The sequence below is a fragment of the Rhipicephalus microplus genome, chromosome 1, assembly GCF_043290135.1.
Source record: "Rhipicephalus microplus isolate Deutch F79 chromosome 1, USDA_Rmic, whole genome shotgun sequence".
Classification (NCBI taxonomy): domain Eukaryota; kingdom Metazoa; phylum Arthropoda; class Arachnida; order Ixodida; family Ixodidae; genus Rhipicephalus; species Rhipicephalus microplus.
The window spans coordinates 77696931-77717202 of NC_134700.1; the positions used below are offsets into that span (position 1 = coordinate 77696931).

Here is a 20272-nt window from a genome sequence, read left to right on the forward strand (position 1 = left end):
AAGTATCAGTGCGGTTTCAATGCGAAGGGGCTGTATGAAAAGAGCACTTCTCCCTGGAGTGGCCGTATTTTCTCACACCGGCGTTTTGTAGGAGTTCCGCGATATCGGATCCAAAAGAATTGGCTGCCTGCCTTACTTCTTATAACATTACAGTTTTTACTATAGCATTCATTGCATTGCCTTCAACATGCCGTTGTGTTGCCAGAACTAATCGGCTAATCACAAAAGCTACCAGCCTGTGAACTCGCGGCGCGGCGCGAGACGGAAGCGCGTGACGAGTTGACTTTTAAAGGTCCGTCGTCACCGTGGTCTCGGAGAATTTCCATCAGCGCCTAATCTGACATTCCCTCGATGGTGACGATACGGTTGTCTGAAATTAAGAAAAGTCACAGCTTCGCCGCAAGGGCGAAGCAATGAATGCAACAGCAGCAACTTTGAATGTAATGCTGAGAATGGCAAGCAGATCGAAGCGTGCATTGCGCTGCTCACGTACAAATGACGCACGAAAACAATATACACAGAACGAGAACAAACTAACGACGTTTACCGCTCAACACTTAAACCTCAAGTACAAATGACGCACCAAAACAACATACACAGAACGAGAGCGAACTAACGACGTTCACCGCTCGACACTTAAATGCGCTGTTTAAACGAAAACGAGACACGAAATGTAATCACAGGTTCAGATATAAGTGCGAACTAACAAGTGCCCGAGTTCTTACTTCGCTGTGTTTGAAAAGCGCACTCTTTATGCAAACAGCACCCACCTGTCCAGCGAGCGAAGTGATCTTTGTGCACCAGGCAACTAAACACAATCGTTCCGGTCAAAAGACGGGAAATTCACCCCTTTTATTATTTTGGTTTGGATTGGGGGGGGGGACATCCGCGCATGCGCCCGAGGCGGTGAGAAGCAAGGCTGGCTTGTGGAGTGCAGGCCCGCCTGCCCGCCTAACGCTCACCCACGAACGCTAGATCTTGCCTGGTGCGCCGTGTGCACCGCCGCCACTTCGCCTTTCCTCAGCAGCGGCACAGCCGCGGAAGATGCACGCTCGTATCAAAATGCCAATATGTGAAGCGACATTCCTAGATTGTCCGTGGGGAAAATTCGTTATATCAAGGTTGTCTCCCGCTGTTACTTTGTTACATAGAGGTCGCAAACCCATGTGCTTCTGTGGAGCAACGATGGGGAATATAAAAACATCGCTATATCAAGGAATTCTTTATATGGAGGTTCGTTATAAGGAGGTTTAATTGTATCCAGTAATGATTATTTATTATACCTGTATGTTTACAATGCCTATTTGTATATTCTTGGATTGAAAGTGTATAGTACTACATTTCAAACTTTGCATAACAATTAGTTTGACATTTAAGATAAAATCTCTTTTAAGTGACCTCTATTTTACTGTTTTTTCGTTCTGAAAGTTGCAGTTACACGCTTCTTTGGATCAGTAAATGTCCAGCCATGTCTTTTATGCCCACAGTTCTTTTTTTTTTTTTTCTGCACGTGAACCTGTTCATGCTCTGTACTTTTGATTTTACCCTTCTCCTGCTCGTCAGCAAAGAAAGGGACACAGACCCCATCAAGCCGCTATGTGGCTTTTTGTCTGTATTCTTGATATCCGTACAATGTGCAGCAGTGAAAATAAAGTTCAAAGCAGGATGCACTTGCTGCTGTAAAAGCAGAACATTAAGTATCGCTTGTCACTTTTGCTGGGCAAGGAACTTTTTTTAGATGCTTCTCAGATGAAACAATCCTGCTTATAATTGTAACATCTAAGCATTTTTGTGATCAAAAGCTGCAGGCTGTTCAACCACTACCGCGGCGGCCCTTTCTGTTGCACCGTAGAAACATGGGTCCAGAAAAATCAAGTCAATCTCTTTAAGTGATTCTGAGTGAATGATATTTATAATACGACACATCAGCTTACCATGCCCTGTTATTGGCTTTAAGTGAGAATAAATACAAAAGAGCAAACTGCACTTCACTTACCAGAGATTCCGTGGTTGGAGGGATAACTGGCTCTTCCTTGATGCCTACACATATCAACCACTGAAAAAGATTGCTTCACTCATTAGTATTGAGTAGGGAAATAACCACACAAATTGACAACATGCCCACGCTGATAAATACCATTTCATGTCCAAGTTTGTGTCCAAGTTTCTTTCACTAAATCTAGTCACGTAGATCTGTTTTTACAGAGAATGGGGCACAATCTTCAGTAAACAGAGTCATTACGAACTTGACAGCATGCATGATAACAAAGGAAAGCACAGGGGAAAGTAAGTACTTTTGATTTAAATAAAGAATGAAATGCTGAAGACAGGAAATGAAAGCAGGCAATAAAACTAATGGCCATATGCCAGACACAAAACCATTTTACGTGCAATGCTCCAACTCAAGCTACCAGAACACCATTCTATCGACTACTTATTTGGGGTACTTAATTTATAGATTAATAATAACAATATGCGGGGCTATACGACCCAAACCACATTATGATTATGGGAGACATAGAGAAGGGTTCGGAAATTTCAATCATCTGGCGTTTTTTAACGTGCACTTACATCACATAGTACACAGCCTCAACCATTTCACCTCTATAGAAATGCCATTGTAGCCGTTGGGATAAAACACGCGACATTTAGGTCAGTAGCCGTCAACGTAGCCACTAATCTACTGTAGTGGACATACTCAATTTATACGAGCAAGAACTTATCTTAGAAATGTTTCTTTTTTTTTTAAATTGCAAATGTCTACTGGCTCTATTTTCATCTTGATTAAACAAGATCAAGCCCCTTTTGTTCGCATTTTTCTCATTAATCGCACGACGATGATCCTCTGCCAGCTTCGATGCCGTCATAGGGTCTCTCAGATACTTTTGCACATTCAGAACTTTAATGCAATCTGTCAGTCTCCAGCAAGAAGTAAAAATAGAAAAACCCTTAAGCTTTGCCTTTAAGTGTTCGTCACAGTGATGTCCTCTCCCTAGTACATACTTCAACCACTTAGAGCATACTTTTTATCGTAAGCTGTTACTCGAGAAGGGTTAAATCATGGATTACTACACTGCACTCAATAACGTTTACACTGGCTTGTGTCACTGAAGCTGTCACATACGGCTGCATCCTGTGTAATGGGTGGCATGCTTTAAACAAATCGCAATTATGCTCGTGAAATGTTTTTGAACTTGCTGTGCACCCACTACGTGGTCGTAAGAGAGTACGCACAGTAACCTGTGTACTTTTTGTAGTAGATGACCCGCTTTAAACCATGAAGTCACAATAATCGCTTGTTCCGACGCCTGATGGCAATTAACGCTTGTACCACGCAATATTACTGCGATATCGCGTGTTTTGCTTCGCCCATGAAGTGAGACTGCTTGTTTCGCGCAGTGGCCAAAGTCATGGAGAGTGCGTCGAGTGAGTGATGATGATTATAATGATGACGGTAGAAGCGGGTTTTGGTTTGCCGCATTGCAGATGACAGCACATTAAGGCACCAAAGACCACGTGAGAGTGCTTTTGCCGCAATAATGCATTTTGGAGCAGGGTGGTGTCGCAGAAGTGGCTTGGCGCAGCATGGCGCAATCAGCGCAGCACTTCCGCCTCTGCATTAAGTCAAACGAGATAGAAAACAACTCTAACAACCACAAACAAGAGAAGAATTTAAAAAGAAACTGGCAAAGACCTAAAAAAAAAGCTAGCATTAACTATAAAGTTGTCTGTTCGAATCATGTCCGAACGACTTTGGTAGCGCCAAAATATTTATCGCACTCTCTAACGTGTCCAAATTGAAGGTAAGTCTAACAGCTTTTTGTCACGGTACTGCACGTTCCCCTTCATCCATGTTATCGCTGTCGCTAGGCAAACTAAACTACACCTGTTCGCTCATACATCTGTGGTTGGAGCGACAACCTGGTACACAGCATGTCTTGGGGACATTGTCATTCATGTACACTAGCCATGTCCTTGCATGCAGTTCTCATAGTCATCAGTCGCATAAATTCAGAAAAATGAGGAAAACCGAATGTGGATTTGCCGGATTTTTTCGGGCCCCCAGCTCCCTCTATGCAGTGAAGATCTCCTCAATGCCTCCTGCTACGAGCTCCTAGAACCGCCCCGGAGCCGCTGCGGCGTAATGGCAAGGTCATCTCAAAGCGTCACAGAGGAGTTTCGTAGCCAGAAAAGCACTGAAATACTTTGCTAGGAGTAAAAAGTATCAAATTGCAGAAGCCGACTTCACTTACTGGAGGTGGTAAAGTTGGAGGGCTGCTCCGCTCTACCTTGATGTCAACGTTCATTGCGCCCTGAAAGGGACATTTTTTTTTTTATTTATGGGCGGTGTCCAGAAATAACACTACACTTTCAATCACACATTACAATTGCATTACAAATTTTCGCATGCCGTGTTTGTGCCCAGCATGTGGTCACTGTTTACATCATCAATGCATATGTGCAGAGTACTCTACTCGCAGAGAAACCTGTGCCGATTAATTTCCTGCTCCTTGGAATGAGGTAGCCAGTGTACAAAAGACAAGATCACAAATGTAGCTCCCACTCTACTGGTCGAAGGCAGAGCATTCCTGTTAAACGTCCGTTGTTTCTTTTTTAGTTTGTTCTCTACCTTGACCGTTTTTGGGTGTGCATAGTAGTGCTAAAAAGCACAGAATAGAAAGTTGCAACATAACGATGCTGGTCTCTTTTCTCTTGCCAGCAAATTGCAAAGCGTTCATTCTGCATACTTATCAATCAGTCCACGGCAGCAGTCAGTCCAAAGCAACAAAGCAGAAAATGAGGACAATACTGGTGGGAACAGACCAGTGCATAACCACTAAAAGTTAGTTTTCTACACGCAGCATCGATCTGGTCTCTTCAATGCAAGTGATGGTAAAAAAAAACTCCTAAAAATATTTAAATGTGTTGACCCTATTCAGAGTTTGGTTGGCCATAGAAATATTAAGGCTGCTGTAGTTTGATGTTTTCTTGCATGAGTAGAATACAATGTATTGAGTTTCTTCAGTATTTATGGCTAGCCTGTTTTCTGTGAGCTTCTTATTTATCATTGCCATTTGTTTCAACATGATGTCTTGCAGTGAAGAAAGTACCTGCGTAAAGTAACGCTGTGTCATCAGCATACATTAAAACTTTTGTGAGCTTAAGAGCTTGTGGTAGATCATTCACATATAAATAAAAATAAATAGGACCCAAAACGAATCCCTGTGGTACCAAGTGACATCAGTAAAAGTAGAGTAATATTTGTTAATTACAACTTGCTCTCTTTGTGCGTGAAAATAGCTATGGATGAATTGAGGATTACACAGGAAACTATGCAAATTACACGCACCATAGCATTGGTTGTCTAAATTATCTGGCATGCTCACCAGGTCATGTCTAATTATACGTATACACCGTCATGTATATTGCGATAAGTGTGAGTATGTTAGTTCTTAGTAGCATGTGTTAGGGACTTGTACATTTTCGATGAAACGTTTCACATATATTCTGCTTAGTCATTGGAGTATGTTGATGTCCTTGTCCTATTTGTTTATTTATTTATTTATTACTGCGGTCATTAGTATATTGTGGTCATAAAGGACCATGCAGGTGGAAAACTATACAGATGCAGATTTCATTTTATTACACCTCTCAGGGCCAGAGGCATTACAGAGGGGGAGTGGTAAAAGCATACACACACAAAAAATAAGAAAAGGAACACAAAATACACAAGTAATGAAAAGGTACAATATGTTAGAAAGAGCTTGAGTATGTAATATTAGCTACAAAATTAAAGAAATGTTCATAATGATGTAAGGAAGCAAGGTCGGCGCTGGTGCACTCGCGCAAGCTCGGCTAGTGAAAGTAAGAGGAGATTGAAGTTAGAAAAAGAACAGCCGGCCCGCAGAAAGGGTGCTAGCTCTTGTCACATTCATTACAATGGGCAGCCGACAAAGAAAGTCTCACGTCCGGGCTTCCTCGTTCAAGGGACCCGCCAACGTGCAGCCGTCAAGGTCTCCTCGTCCCCTGCCACCGCTGCCACCACCATTCGGGGACGGCTTTAAGGCCTCCTTGACTTCTCCTGGCTGTATACCTCTCCACGAGAAGGGACGCCATCCACGTGTAATGCGCAATGAATCCCTCCATCGTAAGTTTCGAGACCGCCGCATACTCCGCTCTCACGATCGAGGTCATTGCCGCCGCACTGACTGCTGCGACGACCACATATTCTGCAGCAGTCGCCAAGGGCTTCCCGGGAGGCCCACCCGTCGATCCAGCGCAGATTACCCGCACCACTTGGTAGCTTAGTATCTTTTTCCTGCTCGTCCTGTGACGCCCCTGTGAATACCCCAGCCACAGCTGGTATGCTTGGGAACACCACCCAGGGCTTGTCAAGAGTTTCACCAATAACGACGCGGAGCTCTTCGGTGTACTCACGCAGCTATCACAGCAACTACACCGTTTGGCACTGTTGAACTTTGGGGGCTCCCCAACCACTTTGCCATCATCAGCCATTTGGGCGATACCGGAATTCCACGGTTTGCAATCCGTCTTCGGATGGATTGAGACCATCGACTCGCTCGGCGCTCTCCATGCCTGGCCGGAATGCTGGAAATGGGTAATCACCATAGACCAAAGGCGTCCGGCAACTGTCCTGGTCAAAATAGCGTGCCAAGTTGACTAGCCTCTTTGGCCCGCTTTTCGATTCCAGTAACACCTTGCCTGCCAGCGGAGTCTCTAGCACCAAAAGCGTTTTCTAACCACGCCACTTCGAAGATGCAGCTCGGGCGTCCAACCTGCCTTCCATCGGACGTCCAGCTCATAAGGAAAATTTCCTTCATTGCCTATTGGTGTCCTCGAGACACATAACAGAGAGCCTTTCAACACAAGACGTTGAACCTCATCCGGAGCTGTTGGAAGAACGGGCGCCAGATTCGTCACCGCAGTGACACATACTGGTGTCGGCTTCTGTCGTGCTTGGCGCGCCTGCAATACAGGCCCCGAAAAAAAAACCAAGTCCATTGCCGTGCTCACCGACTCGACAGAGTACACCATCTGCAATGCGCCACCGCTGACATGACATCGCTGCATGGCTGAGGTCGACCGCTGCCACACAGTCAATGTTGCCCCCCAGAATCTTTGCAAGCGAGGCAAGGAAAGTTGCAGCGCAACGGAAACCTGTAGCCACCACTCCGTCAAAGCCAAAGATGCCCCCCAGAAAGTGCGGCAACTCAGCTAGACAAGTCAAGAGGCATACACAAGTCCGACCACCACAACGCAGTCAATGCCACCCGCCGGAAATATCCCTGCAAGAATATCCACACAAGCTGCATCGTTGGGAAGACCATCTACCAGAAGCCTATTTCACAGCTTATGAAATCAAATCTCTGCGTGGCCGAGACCCTCTGTATTTTCACAGCCAAGGCAGACCACCTGAGACATTGCTGACACATCATCGAACCAAGTCGCTGTATGGTCGTGACTGAACCAACAGGAAACAGCCGATGCTGGCCTACAGAAGCGATTGAGCAGCTGGTTTAGAAATGTTGCCACGTGGCATATCTAAACCAGCTCGGAAATGTTCATAATGGAGTAAGGAAGCAAGGTCGGCGCAGCTGCACTGGCACAAGCTCGGCTAGTGAAAGGAAGAGGAGATTGAAGTTTGAAAAAGAACAGCCGGCCCGCAGCAAGGGTGCTGTCTGTCTCATTCGTTACAATGGTTATGTTTATAATGTAAACGTAATCTTTACAATGTAGAGTCATTCCTATCTTGACAACTTTGAGGCAAGAATGATTGACGAAAATAAACATTATTACATGAAGCAAATCGGACTTTGTAACGATGGTCAATGCAATCGCATACATATGATGATCGAGGGACGAGACAATCGCATAGTGCAGGATGATGATTTATTTTATGGAACAAAGCAATGCCCGACACTTCTCTGTGCAATGATAATGACAGGAGGGGAAGGTCTGATTTCTTAGAAGTCATACTGACGGTGCAACTGTAATTAGCATCAATGAAAGGTGTGGAGTCATTCTGAACCATCTATAGAGCATTTATTAGGTATAAGGGGGCAGGGTCCCACACTGGCGTAGCGTACTCCTATTACGATAAAAGGTTCTACGATAAAAATATTTTTGTAGAACAGATTTTCTCTGACTGCTAGGAACAGCTCTCTAATGAATAGCTGCCATATATTTTAGGCAATTATTACTGCTCAACATAGTCAAATTACGAAACTGACACTTTAATTCAATATTTGGCTTGCAAAGATTCTTTTCATTACAGAACTTCGATGTTACTGTAGCATGATCACGAGGGGTACCACGGACTTCTGTGAAGTTCACCAGACTAGTGCACTTTTCCAACAATACACGCACATTGGTTTGCGCAAAGGTCTTTTAAAAATCACAATGTGGACAAAATGGGCAAATCCTAATTAATTCTGAATGTTGAGTGGCTGCACTAACTACTAGAAAGTGCTGGGTGCACGAGAAACAAGTTTAAGATGCCAAAATAAACGATCCGAAAGCATCGATCACCTGTGATCTATTTAAATATCCGTGGTAACGAAAAAGTTAATGCATAGAATGAATAAAATGTGGTCTATTATGGAAAGAGAAAGGATAACGATAGAAGGAAAGCAGTAGAGCACGGGAGGAAATTAGACGGATATCTGCTGAGATAGAGGGAACACGCAAGGCTCACAATCTAGACAGGAGTTGAAGGACGTCCTACAGCAAAGTTTCGTTTTCAACTTTTTTACAGCGATTTGTAGCTTTGCATACGGTAATGCCGAAATTGAACCGTAAATGCTCTAACGCATCGTGCAACTTATGCTAGCGCCGTTAATTTCAAACGAGCTTGCGTTATTTCGAAATGCCCGCCTAAATACTATAAGAAACTAGCCCCCTAGAGCGGGTCAATGCATGAAACTAAGTGCGCGCAAGCTTCGGTGGAACTGAACATGCTGTGAACGGACCCGTGGGTGGTGAAAAAGAAAATGATATAGATGCCTTGAGCGTTTTCCCCTAAGGAAATGAACAGCGTTCCTGGTTTAAGCAGCCAAAACCACTATGAGACCAGCCCAACAACCTAGCGAGACGGGTGATAAACAATAGTCCTCGCCGGATGCCAGTTGTGGTATTGTGCAAGCCCCGTAAGTGTTTTCTGACATGAACAATACATGCTTGACCTTTGCAATGTTCTGACGAGATCCACTATCTACGTCAAACCACGGAAAATGTCGATAGCACATGAATACTGGGATGAGCACGCACCCTAACTTTAAAACCAAATTAACATAACTTAGAGGCAACGCTCATCCCTAATAATCTGTCAAAAGTGGCCCCACATGGAGAACTCTCAAATAACACAAGCATCTGGAGTTTTTATATTTGGTGTCAGAGGTCCTTCAAGTAGACAGATGATAAATGTTTCCATCTATGCCACATGTACTTCCAATGTGCACAACTGTATTAAGAACTGCGTGGTTCTTATTTATTTATATTTATTTTATTTGCAAATACCTCACAGGCTTCAAGTAGGAGTATTAGGTTAAATAAGGGAGACAGCATGAATGGTCCCAACAAACAACGAGGTTGCTTGCAGGTTTGAAGGAGTTTAGGTCAAAGCTTATTTCACCGAAAAATTCTGGATAGTCTTAAGGCTGAAAGCTGCTTTAGGCAGCTTGACTTGGTCCCTGAAAACTGTTAGATTGGCAGCATACGATGTTTGCAATACAAATGGGCATACAAAGTTGTACTCAAACACATGCAAAAAAGAGTTATTATAAGGATTACAGCAATTGATAGAAATAGTATGCATTAGTCGCCATGAAATTTGCATTTAAATGTTTAGTACAGCATGACAAGTCTATAATATAAAAAGGGTATTGCTTTTGTAAGATAAAAAAACAAATAATAAAGACATTTTTTAAACATGAAGTGTTTAGAGGAACTACCTCATTTCACAGAATGACATATCACGTAAAGATGATAAAACATGAAATAGAAATAATAAATAACAAATTAGGCAACAGTTTTCAGCATCAACGCTTATGAACGCGAGAGCTACAACATAGCCGCAAAAAATTTGCAACTGCTGGTGCGCAGCAGTAGTAAGGCTACCATATTTATTTATGATGAATGGTAAATTATAGTGCAGCGCTTGTAAGTTGTAGGTGGTTTGATAACTCAGAATAAAACCAATATAAATTATATCGCGCGCACAGAGTAGAGTCATTTAGTTGCAGGTGAGATATGGTTGCCAGGAATTCTTTATAAGTGTCGGAAAAGTAGAACACTTGTAAGACCCGGAATTTGTATAAGTGCTGAACTCGTACTATTACATCTTGTTCTTGCAAGACTTTTCTAGTTGAGGTTGAGGCCAGGTCAGGAATGCCTGCAATATGTCAAAGAATCTTCTTTAGCAGAAACAAGATTTTATTTAAGTTCTGTTTATCCAAACAAGATTGCAGTAATTCAGATGGTATGCGAACAGCACACAGTATATTTGAAGTTTTACCTTTGCCAGAAGCAGGTGTTGTCATCGTGACAACGCTCCAGTGGTTGAAGACAGTCGCCTACATAACTGTTCTTCGTGCGAGTACCAACTAAGGTGAAAGGAAAAAGTAAGTCCGAGTATCTTATGTTTGCCTACCACAGCAATGTTCTGACCTTCATATGATATAGGGTTTAATATTTGCACTGCTTTACTTCTTGCATGAAATATAATAATCTTATTTTTTGTTGGGTTAATGTTTCATTCGTTTAGGTCAGACTATGTTGACAGCATTGACAGTGTGTTGTTGCATTTAGAAACTGGATCACTCACATTAGGCCCCAAAAATAGTATGGTGGTGCCGTCAGCATACACGACAAATTTTGCAAAATTTATCGATATATACAAGGTCATTTCTGTACAAACTGAATGAGAGGGGTCCTCAAATGCTCCTTTGTGGCAAGCATCTTGATATAGAAAGAAATGGTGATTTTGAACCCTGCAGACATATGAATTGCTGGCGGTTGTGCAAGTAAGATTTAAATAAGTCTAATGATTTCCCACGAATACCTATGCAAATAACTTGTCCGCAAAAATATCATGACTAAACGAATCGAACACCTTGGAAAAATCAATGAACAAGCCTAGTGTGTAAAGTCTGTTATCGATGTTCTGTACTATGATTTCTTCGATTGTTAGTAGGGTTGTTTCAGTCGACCTTCCCTTCCGAAATCCCAATTGCGAATCTGATAGAATAAGCTTGCTAGAAAAATAATGTGTTATCCAATTAGAGATAATTTTTTCCAAACCTTTTGAAAAAAACTGGGAGGACAAATATTGCTCTGTAGTTTTTCATGCACCTCCTTTATGTATTATGGAAACTCTTCCTTTCTTGATTTCTTCGGGGAAGATAGCAGAAACTTGTGCAAGGTTGAAGACATGCTTTAGCACAGAAGAGACGCAGGCAATCACGTAATTTACTGGCTTTATCCGTATGTTTTTATAACTAAGGCTATGCTGCTCTTGAGGTTCTAGAACGTTATAACGATTTCATCTTCATCCACTGGAATTAAAAACAGTCACGAACACTGTATTCCAAAAATTGAGTATGCGACATGTTTCCAGATTACCTCTTACAATCAGGTATGGCAGCATTCACAAACTATGCATTAAATTGTTCAGCCATCATAGTGCCAGTAACACGATTAACATCAACTAAAAAGCTTTCTGTAGTTATACTCTTTTTTTTTTTCACGGCCCAAAACAGAGTTCATTACCTTCCATGCAGCATCTGGGCATTTCTTTGTGATATTTGTGAAAAAGAAATAAGTAATTTTAGCACACTTAAGCTCACTGTTCAACCTATTTTGTGGTGACTCGAATTCTGTTAGCTGTGACAGGCATTGTGTGCACAGAAATAGATGATAGAGCTTGTTTTTATTTTATATCATATGTTGGTGTGCACATTTTACCCATGATTTTCTTATCTTTTTAGATTGTTTACAGGTTTTGAATGGAAAGTGCTTAGCGTAGATGCACAGAAAGATTTCAAGAAATATGCAATAAGCCTCATTTGCATCTTCTGCTTGCGTGACATGTGACCAATCACACTTACTGATTTCATGCCCGAATGACAGCAAGGCTGTTTGAGATACATACTGAAAAGCGAGAGGCTTGAGGTGGTGTTTTTTGGCAGTAATAATGCAATCAAACGCAGCAAATGCAGGGCAGTAATCTCTTATACCTGATGCTAATGTTCCTGCGTGTAGTACTGTGTTTTCACCGTTCATGATAATCACGTTGTGTGTTGACACCGTAGCAAGTGTCACACCAGTAGTACTACTGATTACAATAGTAAAACCAGCAGAGCTATGAATTGTTTGAATATCGGTCGCTTTGCGTGTTCTCCGCAAAATGTTTACGTTGAAGTCACTGCCACAAATTAGATGAAAACTGTTTACCGAGATATAATCTAAAAAATTTTCAAAAAGAGAAAAAAAATGTGTGCTACAACGAGGAGGACAGTATACGATGGTTATAAATCTTGTGTTTTCCTGCAGTGTTAGTATTTCATAATCAGCAGTTTTGCAAAAAATCTGGTACTAAGATATAAGTTGGACCTTCTTTGACATAGACAGTAACTCCACCACCTCGCTGCATTGCCCTAATTTGAAAATAATTATTGTAGCCGGCTAAACTTAGTGTGATACATCCATCACTTTACGATGTTTCTGTCGTCAGTATAGCAAAAAATTTCCAGTTAAGTTCGATGACAGAATCACATATTTCTTCATGCTTAGAAACAGCCAAGCATGCATTTATGTGCAGAAGTGAAAGAAGATTTCTGCTGACTGGGGTATTATGGCGAGGCAAGGCAAATTCGTGACAATCCACTTTGACAGATTTTTGCTTTCAAAGTAGCAATGAACAAGTTTAACCCTCACACTAGTGATATTTATCAAAGTCAGCCACGTCAGCTACCTGAATCATGGCAGCGCCATAAGATTGCCTTGCAAATATCCTGCCGCCAAATGTCCAAACAGATTTCCACTTATGTTCATGTTCCCATCTTGAAGCCATGCCTAGAGGCAACTTCAGTGAAGGGCACAAATAATCATCAACGAAAATGGCATTTGGGCTGTTCAGTCCGATCTGCAAGTCTTTTTTACCTTCTTTAGAATTACATCACGTTTCGCACGAGATCTGGCCTGGATAATGTTTGTTTTATCGGGATCTCTTCTAGACACACGATGGCAAGACTCGATATCCGAAAACACAATCGGCTAACCAATAGCTGCACTAATCTGTGAAACAATATCACTGACCCGTTCATTTTCGTGCTTTTCAATGTCCTTAATGTCTATGTGGTGGTTTCTCGAGTACTGCTCTTGACTCGTGATGCGTTTTCAAGTTCACACGTGCGCACTTCAAGTAATTTACATCTCGTTCCCAAAGTCTCGTTTTCGCTCTTCGACTCAGCGTTGTTGGTAATTTCTGCTTCCAGACTCTTCTTGAGTTGTTCTATAGCACCGTGTGAGACTTCGAGGCTTTGGGTCATGATTTTTTGGTCAAGTCTCCCTCAGGCGATTCCCTAGATGTCTTGAATTCATCGCTGTGTTTATGAATTTCCGCCTTTAGAGCCTCTTTCACCTTTGCAATGTTGTTTGCCATATCAAACAACACCTATGTAGCCAAGCAAAGAGTACAAAAAAAGCATTTTACAGAACACAGAACAAACACGCTATGACAGTGGCAACAACGGAAATGCCAAAGAAAAACCACAGAGGATACCTGAATTAACTGAGCACTATCCTTCACCGAGAACCAACAGCAATTAGGCCAGATTCACTGCCGTCGTCACCACTGCCAGAATGAACACAAGAAAGAAGCACACTAAAAGGAGCTATTCAAACACATAAAAAACACGCACTGGCCAATTAGCGTCTTCAACCTCACAAAAAAGTCATGCGCTGTAGGTTGACCCAGGCTCACCGACTTGAGTGTATGTGTTGAACGAGGTGTAGTGCTGAGCCATGGTGACGAGATACGGTGCTGAGTGCTGAGAGGGCAGATTCAGGGAGCTTAACACAGGTTCCTGGGAACTTGCGAGTGCGCTTGACGCTTGCAATGTCAAAGCGCAGGAGACGACGGCAGTTGACGGCCACGTGACGCCCGTAGCCTCAACACGTGAAACGTAATGCCAAAGTACGACACTCGGGTCCGACCGCCTAACAGCATCAAACCTATGCTGTAGCAGCAGATGACCTGTGCTTGGCTGTTAACTGCAGAAATAACTCACCTTAAATGAGGGTGAACATTTTTGAAGGGAGAGAGATGAAAATATAGAGAGTAGTGTTTTGCTTCGAGAGGAGGAGACCAGTACTAATGGGCTAGTTGGAGAGCCTGGAAAGCATTCAGGTGGGAGAGAGTTTAACCGATGCTGGAATGATGAGCTGCAAGAAAGCACGATTGATGTCCAGCAACAAGGAAGCTATTGCGCCTTCCGTCATATCACACAAGCTAGAACCCATTTTCTTGTGGAATGGAAATGCATTGATATCTTATCCTCTAAGTCACTGTCAGGATGCGATGAAGAATGGGTGGAGAATGGTTTTACAGAGGTGTGCGTGATTTAAAAACCTTTGTGCTAAGTGTAATACATTGCAGGTGAAGGCTGCATTGTTTTCCAATGGATCCAAGGCGTTTCAATAGGCTGTCCTCCTGCATCTGTTCCCTCAGAGGTTCAAACGTGCATGCATGATACTATTGGCATCATTGTACGTGAAATGCGCCATTCATTCTGTGTGGGATGGAAGAACTTCAATGTCCTGTTCAACTGACTGGCTGCTTATTTCTATCTAACTAGCAACAAAAAGCACTTTTTTATTCATAGTGATGTTAGGTGAAGTGTACTACCATCTGAGGTGTGTTGATGGATTACTTCGGGACGCACCTAAACTATGCATTGCAATGTATGTGTTACAAGAAGAAATATTCAGATATTCTGCATATTTACACTGGACATTTGAGCGTGTTTACAGGGTGGTGCAGTGATGTGGTATTTGAACTTTTCCCAGTCGTATCGAGTTTGCTGTAGTTCTTGGCTGGCGCGCACGTTCATCACCTTTTGTTCATGTTGTTTGCCAAACAAATGACTTGAATGGGGGCATTTGTGATGTACACGCAAAATCCGCAGCGCGTGATGTGACAGAACAGAAATACGATGATGATGAGTACGCTAGTGTTTGTGCGAGAACATGCCAACATTGTGAGCTTAAGAGATAGAAGAAAAAGCAAAAAGGAGAGTGAAGACCAGACGCAGTCTTGGGCAGTAACTAGTTACTAGTAATGCATTACCGGTAACTAGTTACTTTTTTCAGTAACTTGTAACTGTAACAAGTTACTTTTAATTTAGAGAAACTTGTAACTGTAACACTGTTACTTTTTACTGAGTAACTGTAACGGAAAATACAGTTACAGTTACTTTTGTTTTTGTAAAAAAATATCCAACAGCCACACTCGTTAGAGGCCGACGTTAAACGCTTTTCATATTTTCGAACTTTTTTTTTACAATATCCTCTCTACCTTTTGACTTTCCACGGCTCCCATCGCAGTTTAAGGGAACAGATCGCTAAAAGGAATATCCTCCCTGCACTAGACCGAGTTCGAACTTTACTTGTATACTACATGTCTAAAGGGAAACATATTGCTACCTGTAGGCTGCCACAAACCATAGTGCGAATGCGCGTGTGCGCCCGACGAGGAAGATGAGGCTCGCTGGCTGCTCGAGCTCGGAGCCAGACTGGCCAGTGCTGCAACCGCTCTTGCAAATATATTTTTCGAATATATTCGCAATACTTTGTCTCGTTACTCACGTAACATATTTGGTGGAGGTGGAACGATCCCCGTCCTCACCACGCAGCTCCGCAGTGGCCGCATCCTCCAGCTTTCCGCCATGGCTTCCAGTGACAACGCGTCCGCTTCATCATCTGCGGCTTCTCCGACAACCTTTGTCGCCGTCCAAACACCACGTGATCCCGGGACATTTTCTGCGCAACCTGGCCTCGACGTCGACAAATGGCTTCGCCTTTATGAACGGGTCAGTCAAACTCACCGTTGGGACCCTACCATGATGCTCGCTAATGTTCTCTTCTACTTGGACGGAACCCCGCGTGTCTGGTACGAGACAAATGAGTCCGAACTCACCAGCTGGGACACGTTCAAGGAGAAGCTACGTGACATCTTTGGGGACCCGACCGGTCGCCACGCAGCTGCACGACAGGAGCTGGCTACCCGTGTCCAGTCGCCAACTGAATCGTATGTGTCATACATCCAAGAAGTTCTCGCTCTTTGCCGAAAAGTGGACGAGGCGATGTCTGAGGCTGAAAAGGTTGGACACGTTTTGAAGGGGATCGCGGACGACGCCTTCAATTTGCTGGTGTACACTAACGTCTCGACCATCGACCGTGTAATTCAAGAATGCCGCCGTTTCGAAACAGCAAAAAGCCGTCGGGTGCGCCCTCCTTTTTCTCGGTTGCCAAACACGGCGGCTACGTCCACCTGCTCCGATTCTACCGTCACACCGCCCTTTGAGCAGAGTGTAACGCGTATCGTTCGACGGGAACTTGAAGCAGCAAGTCCAGCGCCGCTTCAGCCCACTTCTTTCGAACATACGATACCGACAACCCCCGCGATCTCCGTTATTCAGGCGGTCGTACGACAAGAATTCGCCAACCGCGGGTTCCCCGATGCTTGCCCCATCTCTTGCCCCTCCTCCAGACCAATTCCCACTAATGCACCTCGACGTGACCCATTTGTTGCTCCACGATCTCGCAACCCGGCGGAATGGCGAACTCCTGACGACAAACCGATCTGCTTCCGGTGCCACCGCGTTGGACATGTCTCCCGCTACTGCCGTGCCTCCTGGACGCCGCCACATAGGAGCCAGTTTTTCGCACCTTATAGCCCATATGAAGATCTTCGCCGGTATTCGTCCAGCCGTACCGCCCCTGCTTTCGACACGTCTAACAGCCGCCTTCCTGCTCGTTCTCCGTCCCCTCAACGCCGTCGCTCCCCGTCGCCCCAGCCACGCCGCCATCACTCGCCGCCTAACTTTTCATCGTACCCGACGGAAAACTAGACAGTGCAGCCCCTGGAGGTAGTGCTGCATCATCCCTGTCTGAACCAAACCCTCCATTGACGCTTCATACGAACAAAAATCTTGTCGATGTACACGTGGACGGTATTTCTCTGTCGGCACTAGTCGATACTGGCGCTCATGTGTCCATAATCAGCGTTCATCTTTGTCGCCGCTTAAGAAAAGTACTCACGCCCCCTGCTACCGAAGCTGTACGTGTGGCCGATGGCGGCACTGTTCCTGTCATTGGCATGTGTACGGCTCGCATACGCATCGCCGACCGTTACATCCCTGTTCTATTCACGGTGCTCCAGAACTGTCCTCATGACCTCATCTTAGGGATGGACTTCCTGTCGACCCATTCTGCTCTCATCGACTGTTCCGCTGGTACTCTTTGCTTAGACCTTCCTCTTCAGCCGGATATTCACCCTGAACCTCAACACGGCCTTTCTGCCACAGACTTCCTCCGCTTACCGCCTAAAGCCCTCACATTCACCGAATTTGCCACGACCTCACCCGTATTGGATGGGAATTACATCGTCACGCCGATTCCTGATGTCCTACTGGCACGTGACGTCACCGTCCCTCACTGCATCGTAACTGTAGCCTCCAACCGGACCCGTCTACCCGTCATAAATTTCGGCTTCACAAAGCAAGTCCTCCCTGAAGGCATCCTAATTGCCACGTTGCGGTCCTTAGCCGATGATCACGTCACCACTTTCGCAGCCGACGCATGCCCCAATTTTCCTTGTCGCCCACTCGATGCCACATGCCTCGACATGTCAATACGTCCCATGATCGACCCTGACCTTCCCCCAGCGCAATCAGCCGCTCTCGCACGCCTTCTAGCTTCCTACCGTGACATCTTCGACCTTGACGACCGCCCACTCGGCCAAACTTCTCTTGTAAAGCACCGCATCAACACCGGTGATGCTGCTCCCATTCACCGTCGACCGTATCGCGTGTCCGCGTCGGAGCGCCAGATTATTCAAGCTGAAGTGAATAAGATGTTAACTAAAGGCATTATTGAGCCCTCATCAAGCCCATGGGCGTCACCCGTCGTCCTGGTTAAAAAGAAGGACAACACATGGCGTTTTTGCATCGATTACCGGCATCTAAATCGAATCACCAAAAAGGACGTGTATCCTTTACCACGTATTGATGACGCCCTCGATTGTCTCCACGGCGCACGCTACTTTTCATCCATCGACCTTCGTTCTGGTTATTGGCAGATTGCCGTAGACGAGAAAGACCAAGAAAAGACCGCCTTCATCACTCCAGATGGCCTATACCAATTCAAGGTTATGCCCTTCGGTCTATGCAATGCCCCCGCCACGTTCGAACGTATGATGGACTCTCTGCTACACGGGTTCAAATGGTCAACATGCCTGTGTTACCTAGACGACGTCCTCGTATTTGCACCTACGTTTGAGACCCACCTTGAGCGTCTGTCGGCCATTCTCGACGTCTTCCGCAAAGCTGGCCTCCAGTTGAACTCCTCGAAGTGTCACTTCGGCCGCCGACAGATTACCGTGCTGGGCCACCTTGTCGATGCTTCTGGTGTGAGACCGGACCCTGAGAAAATTCGTGCCGTCACGAGTTTCCCAGTACCCCAATCCGCCAAAGATGTCCGGAGCTTTGTGGGACTTTGCTCCTACTTTAGGCGGTTCGTGAAAGATTTTGCGGCAATCGCCCAACCACTTACCGATCTTTTGAAGAAAGGCGTTCCATTTTCGTGGGGGTCCACTCAAGCTGCCGCCTTCTCTCACCTCATAACACTTTTGACGACGCCCCCTATCCTCGCCCACTTTGACCCATCTGCCCGAACTGAGGTCCGAACTGATGCCAGTGGTCACGGTATCGGAGCCGTTCTCGCCCAATGCCAACAGGGACACGACCGCGTTATCGCGTATGCTAGCCGCCTCCTTACACCTGCAGAGCGTAACTATTCGATCACGGAGCGAGAATGCCTTGCTCTTGTCTGGGCGGTCTCAAAATTCCGTCCATATTTATATGGCACTCACTTTTCCGTCGTCACCGACCACCACGCGCTCTGCTGGCTTTCATCCTTAAGAGATCCTACAGGTCGACTTGGTCGCTGGGCTCTGCGACTGCAAGAATACACCTTTTCTGTGATATACAAGTCTGGACGCCTGCACCAGGACGCCGATTGCCTTTCTCGCTATCCAGTTGACCCATCGGCCACCATACCTGACAACGACGCCTGCGTGTGCTCCGTTTCTCAACTGAACCACATAGCCGACGAGCAACGCCGTGATGCAGCCCTACGAGCTATCATTGAGCGCCTCGACTCCTCCCCATCGAACCGATCCTATCGCTCGTTCGTACTCCAGAATGGCACATTATACCGGCATAACTTCCATCCAGACGGCCCATCTCTGCTGCTTGCCATACCCAAACACCTCCGCTTGGCTGTACTCCACGAACTTCATGACGTTCCTACTGCCGGTCACCTGGGTGTGTCCCGCACATACGACCGGATTCGCCGTCGCTTCTATTGGCCAGGTCTGGCACGGTCCGTCAGAAGATACGTCGCGGCGTGTGAGGAATGTCAGCGCCGCAAAACACCATCGACGCTTCCGGCTGGGCGCCTTCAACCACTCGATATTTCTACGGAACCTTTCTTTCGCGTCGGCTTGGACTTACTCGGCCCTTTTCCTCTGTCTTCTGCTGGCAACAGGTGGATAGCTGTGGCCACAGACTACGCCACACGCTACGCAATCACACGCGCCCTTCCAACAAGTTGCGCCACTGACGTCGCCGATTTTCTTCTACACGACGTGATCTTGCAACATGGTGCTCCACGCCAGCTGCTCACGGACCGAGGCCGCACATTTCTATCGAAAGTCATAGCGGACATCCTACGCTCTTGTGCAACACGCCACAAGCTCACTACGTCGTACCATCCGCAAACAAATGGCCTCACAGAACGCCTGAACCGAACCCTAACTGACATGCTTGCAAAGTACGTTTCCTCAGATCACTCTGACTGGGACATCGCTTTACCATACGTGACATTTGCCTACAATTCTTCGCGCCACGACACGGCTGGTTACTCCCCTTTTTTCTTGCTGTTCGGCCGCGAACCCACATTACCCCTCGAT

The 20272-nt window shown here is 45.2% G+C and overlaps 1 protein-coding gene across 15 annotated transcripts in view; it reads right to left on the reverse strand.

Annotated features, from left to right (window-relative positions):
* The window catches only part of LOC119178669 (uncharacterized), a 146373-nt gene that overhangs the window by 118658 nt on the left and 7443 nt on the right, over window positions 1-20272 (reverse strand). For 6 of the 15 annotated variants that reach the window (XR_005110746.2, XM_037429894.2, XM_037429905.2 and 3 more), the window contains exons 2-5: window positions 10535-10622; window positions 10353-10411; window positions 4254-4313; window positions 1997-2056 (exon numbers count right to left, since the gene is read on the reverse strand). Coding sequence is in view for 14 of the 15 variants with exons in the window: in XM_037429894.2 (XP_037285791.2) it covers window positions 1997-2056; window positions 4254-4313; window positions 10353-10411; window positions 10535-10559 (204 nt within the window). In the remaining variant the exon portion in view is untranslated. Of the gene's footprint in view, window positions 1-1996; window positions 2057-2137; window positions 2194-4253; window positions 4314-10352; window positions 10412-10534; window positions 10623-13801; window positions 13874-20272 lie in introns of those variants that run through there. The other 9 variants (XM_037429897.2, XM_075869604.1, XM_037429906.2 and 6 more) reach the window with 7 other exon arrangements.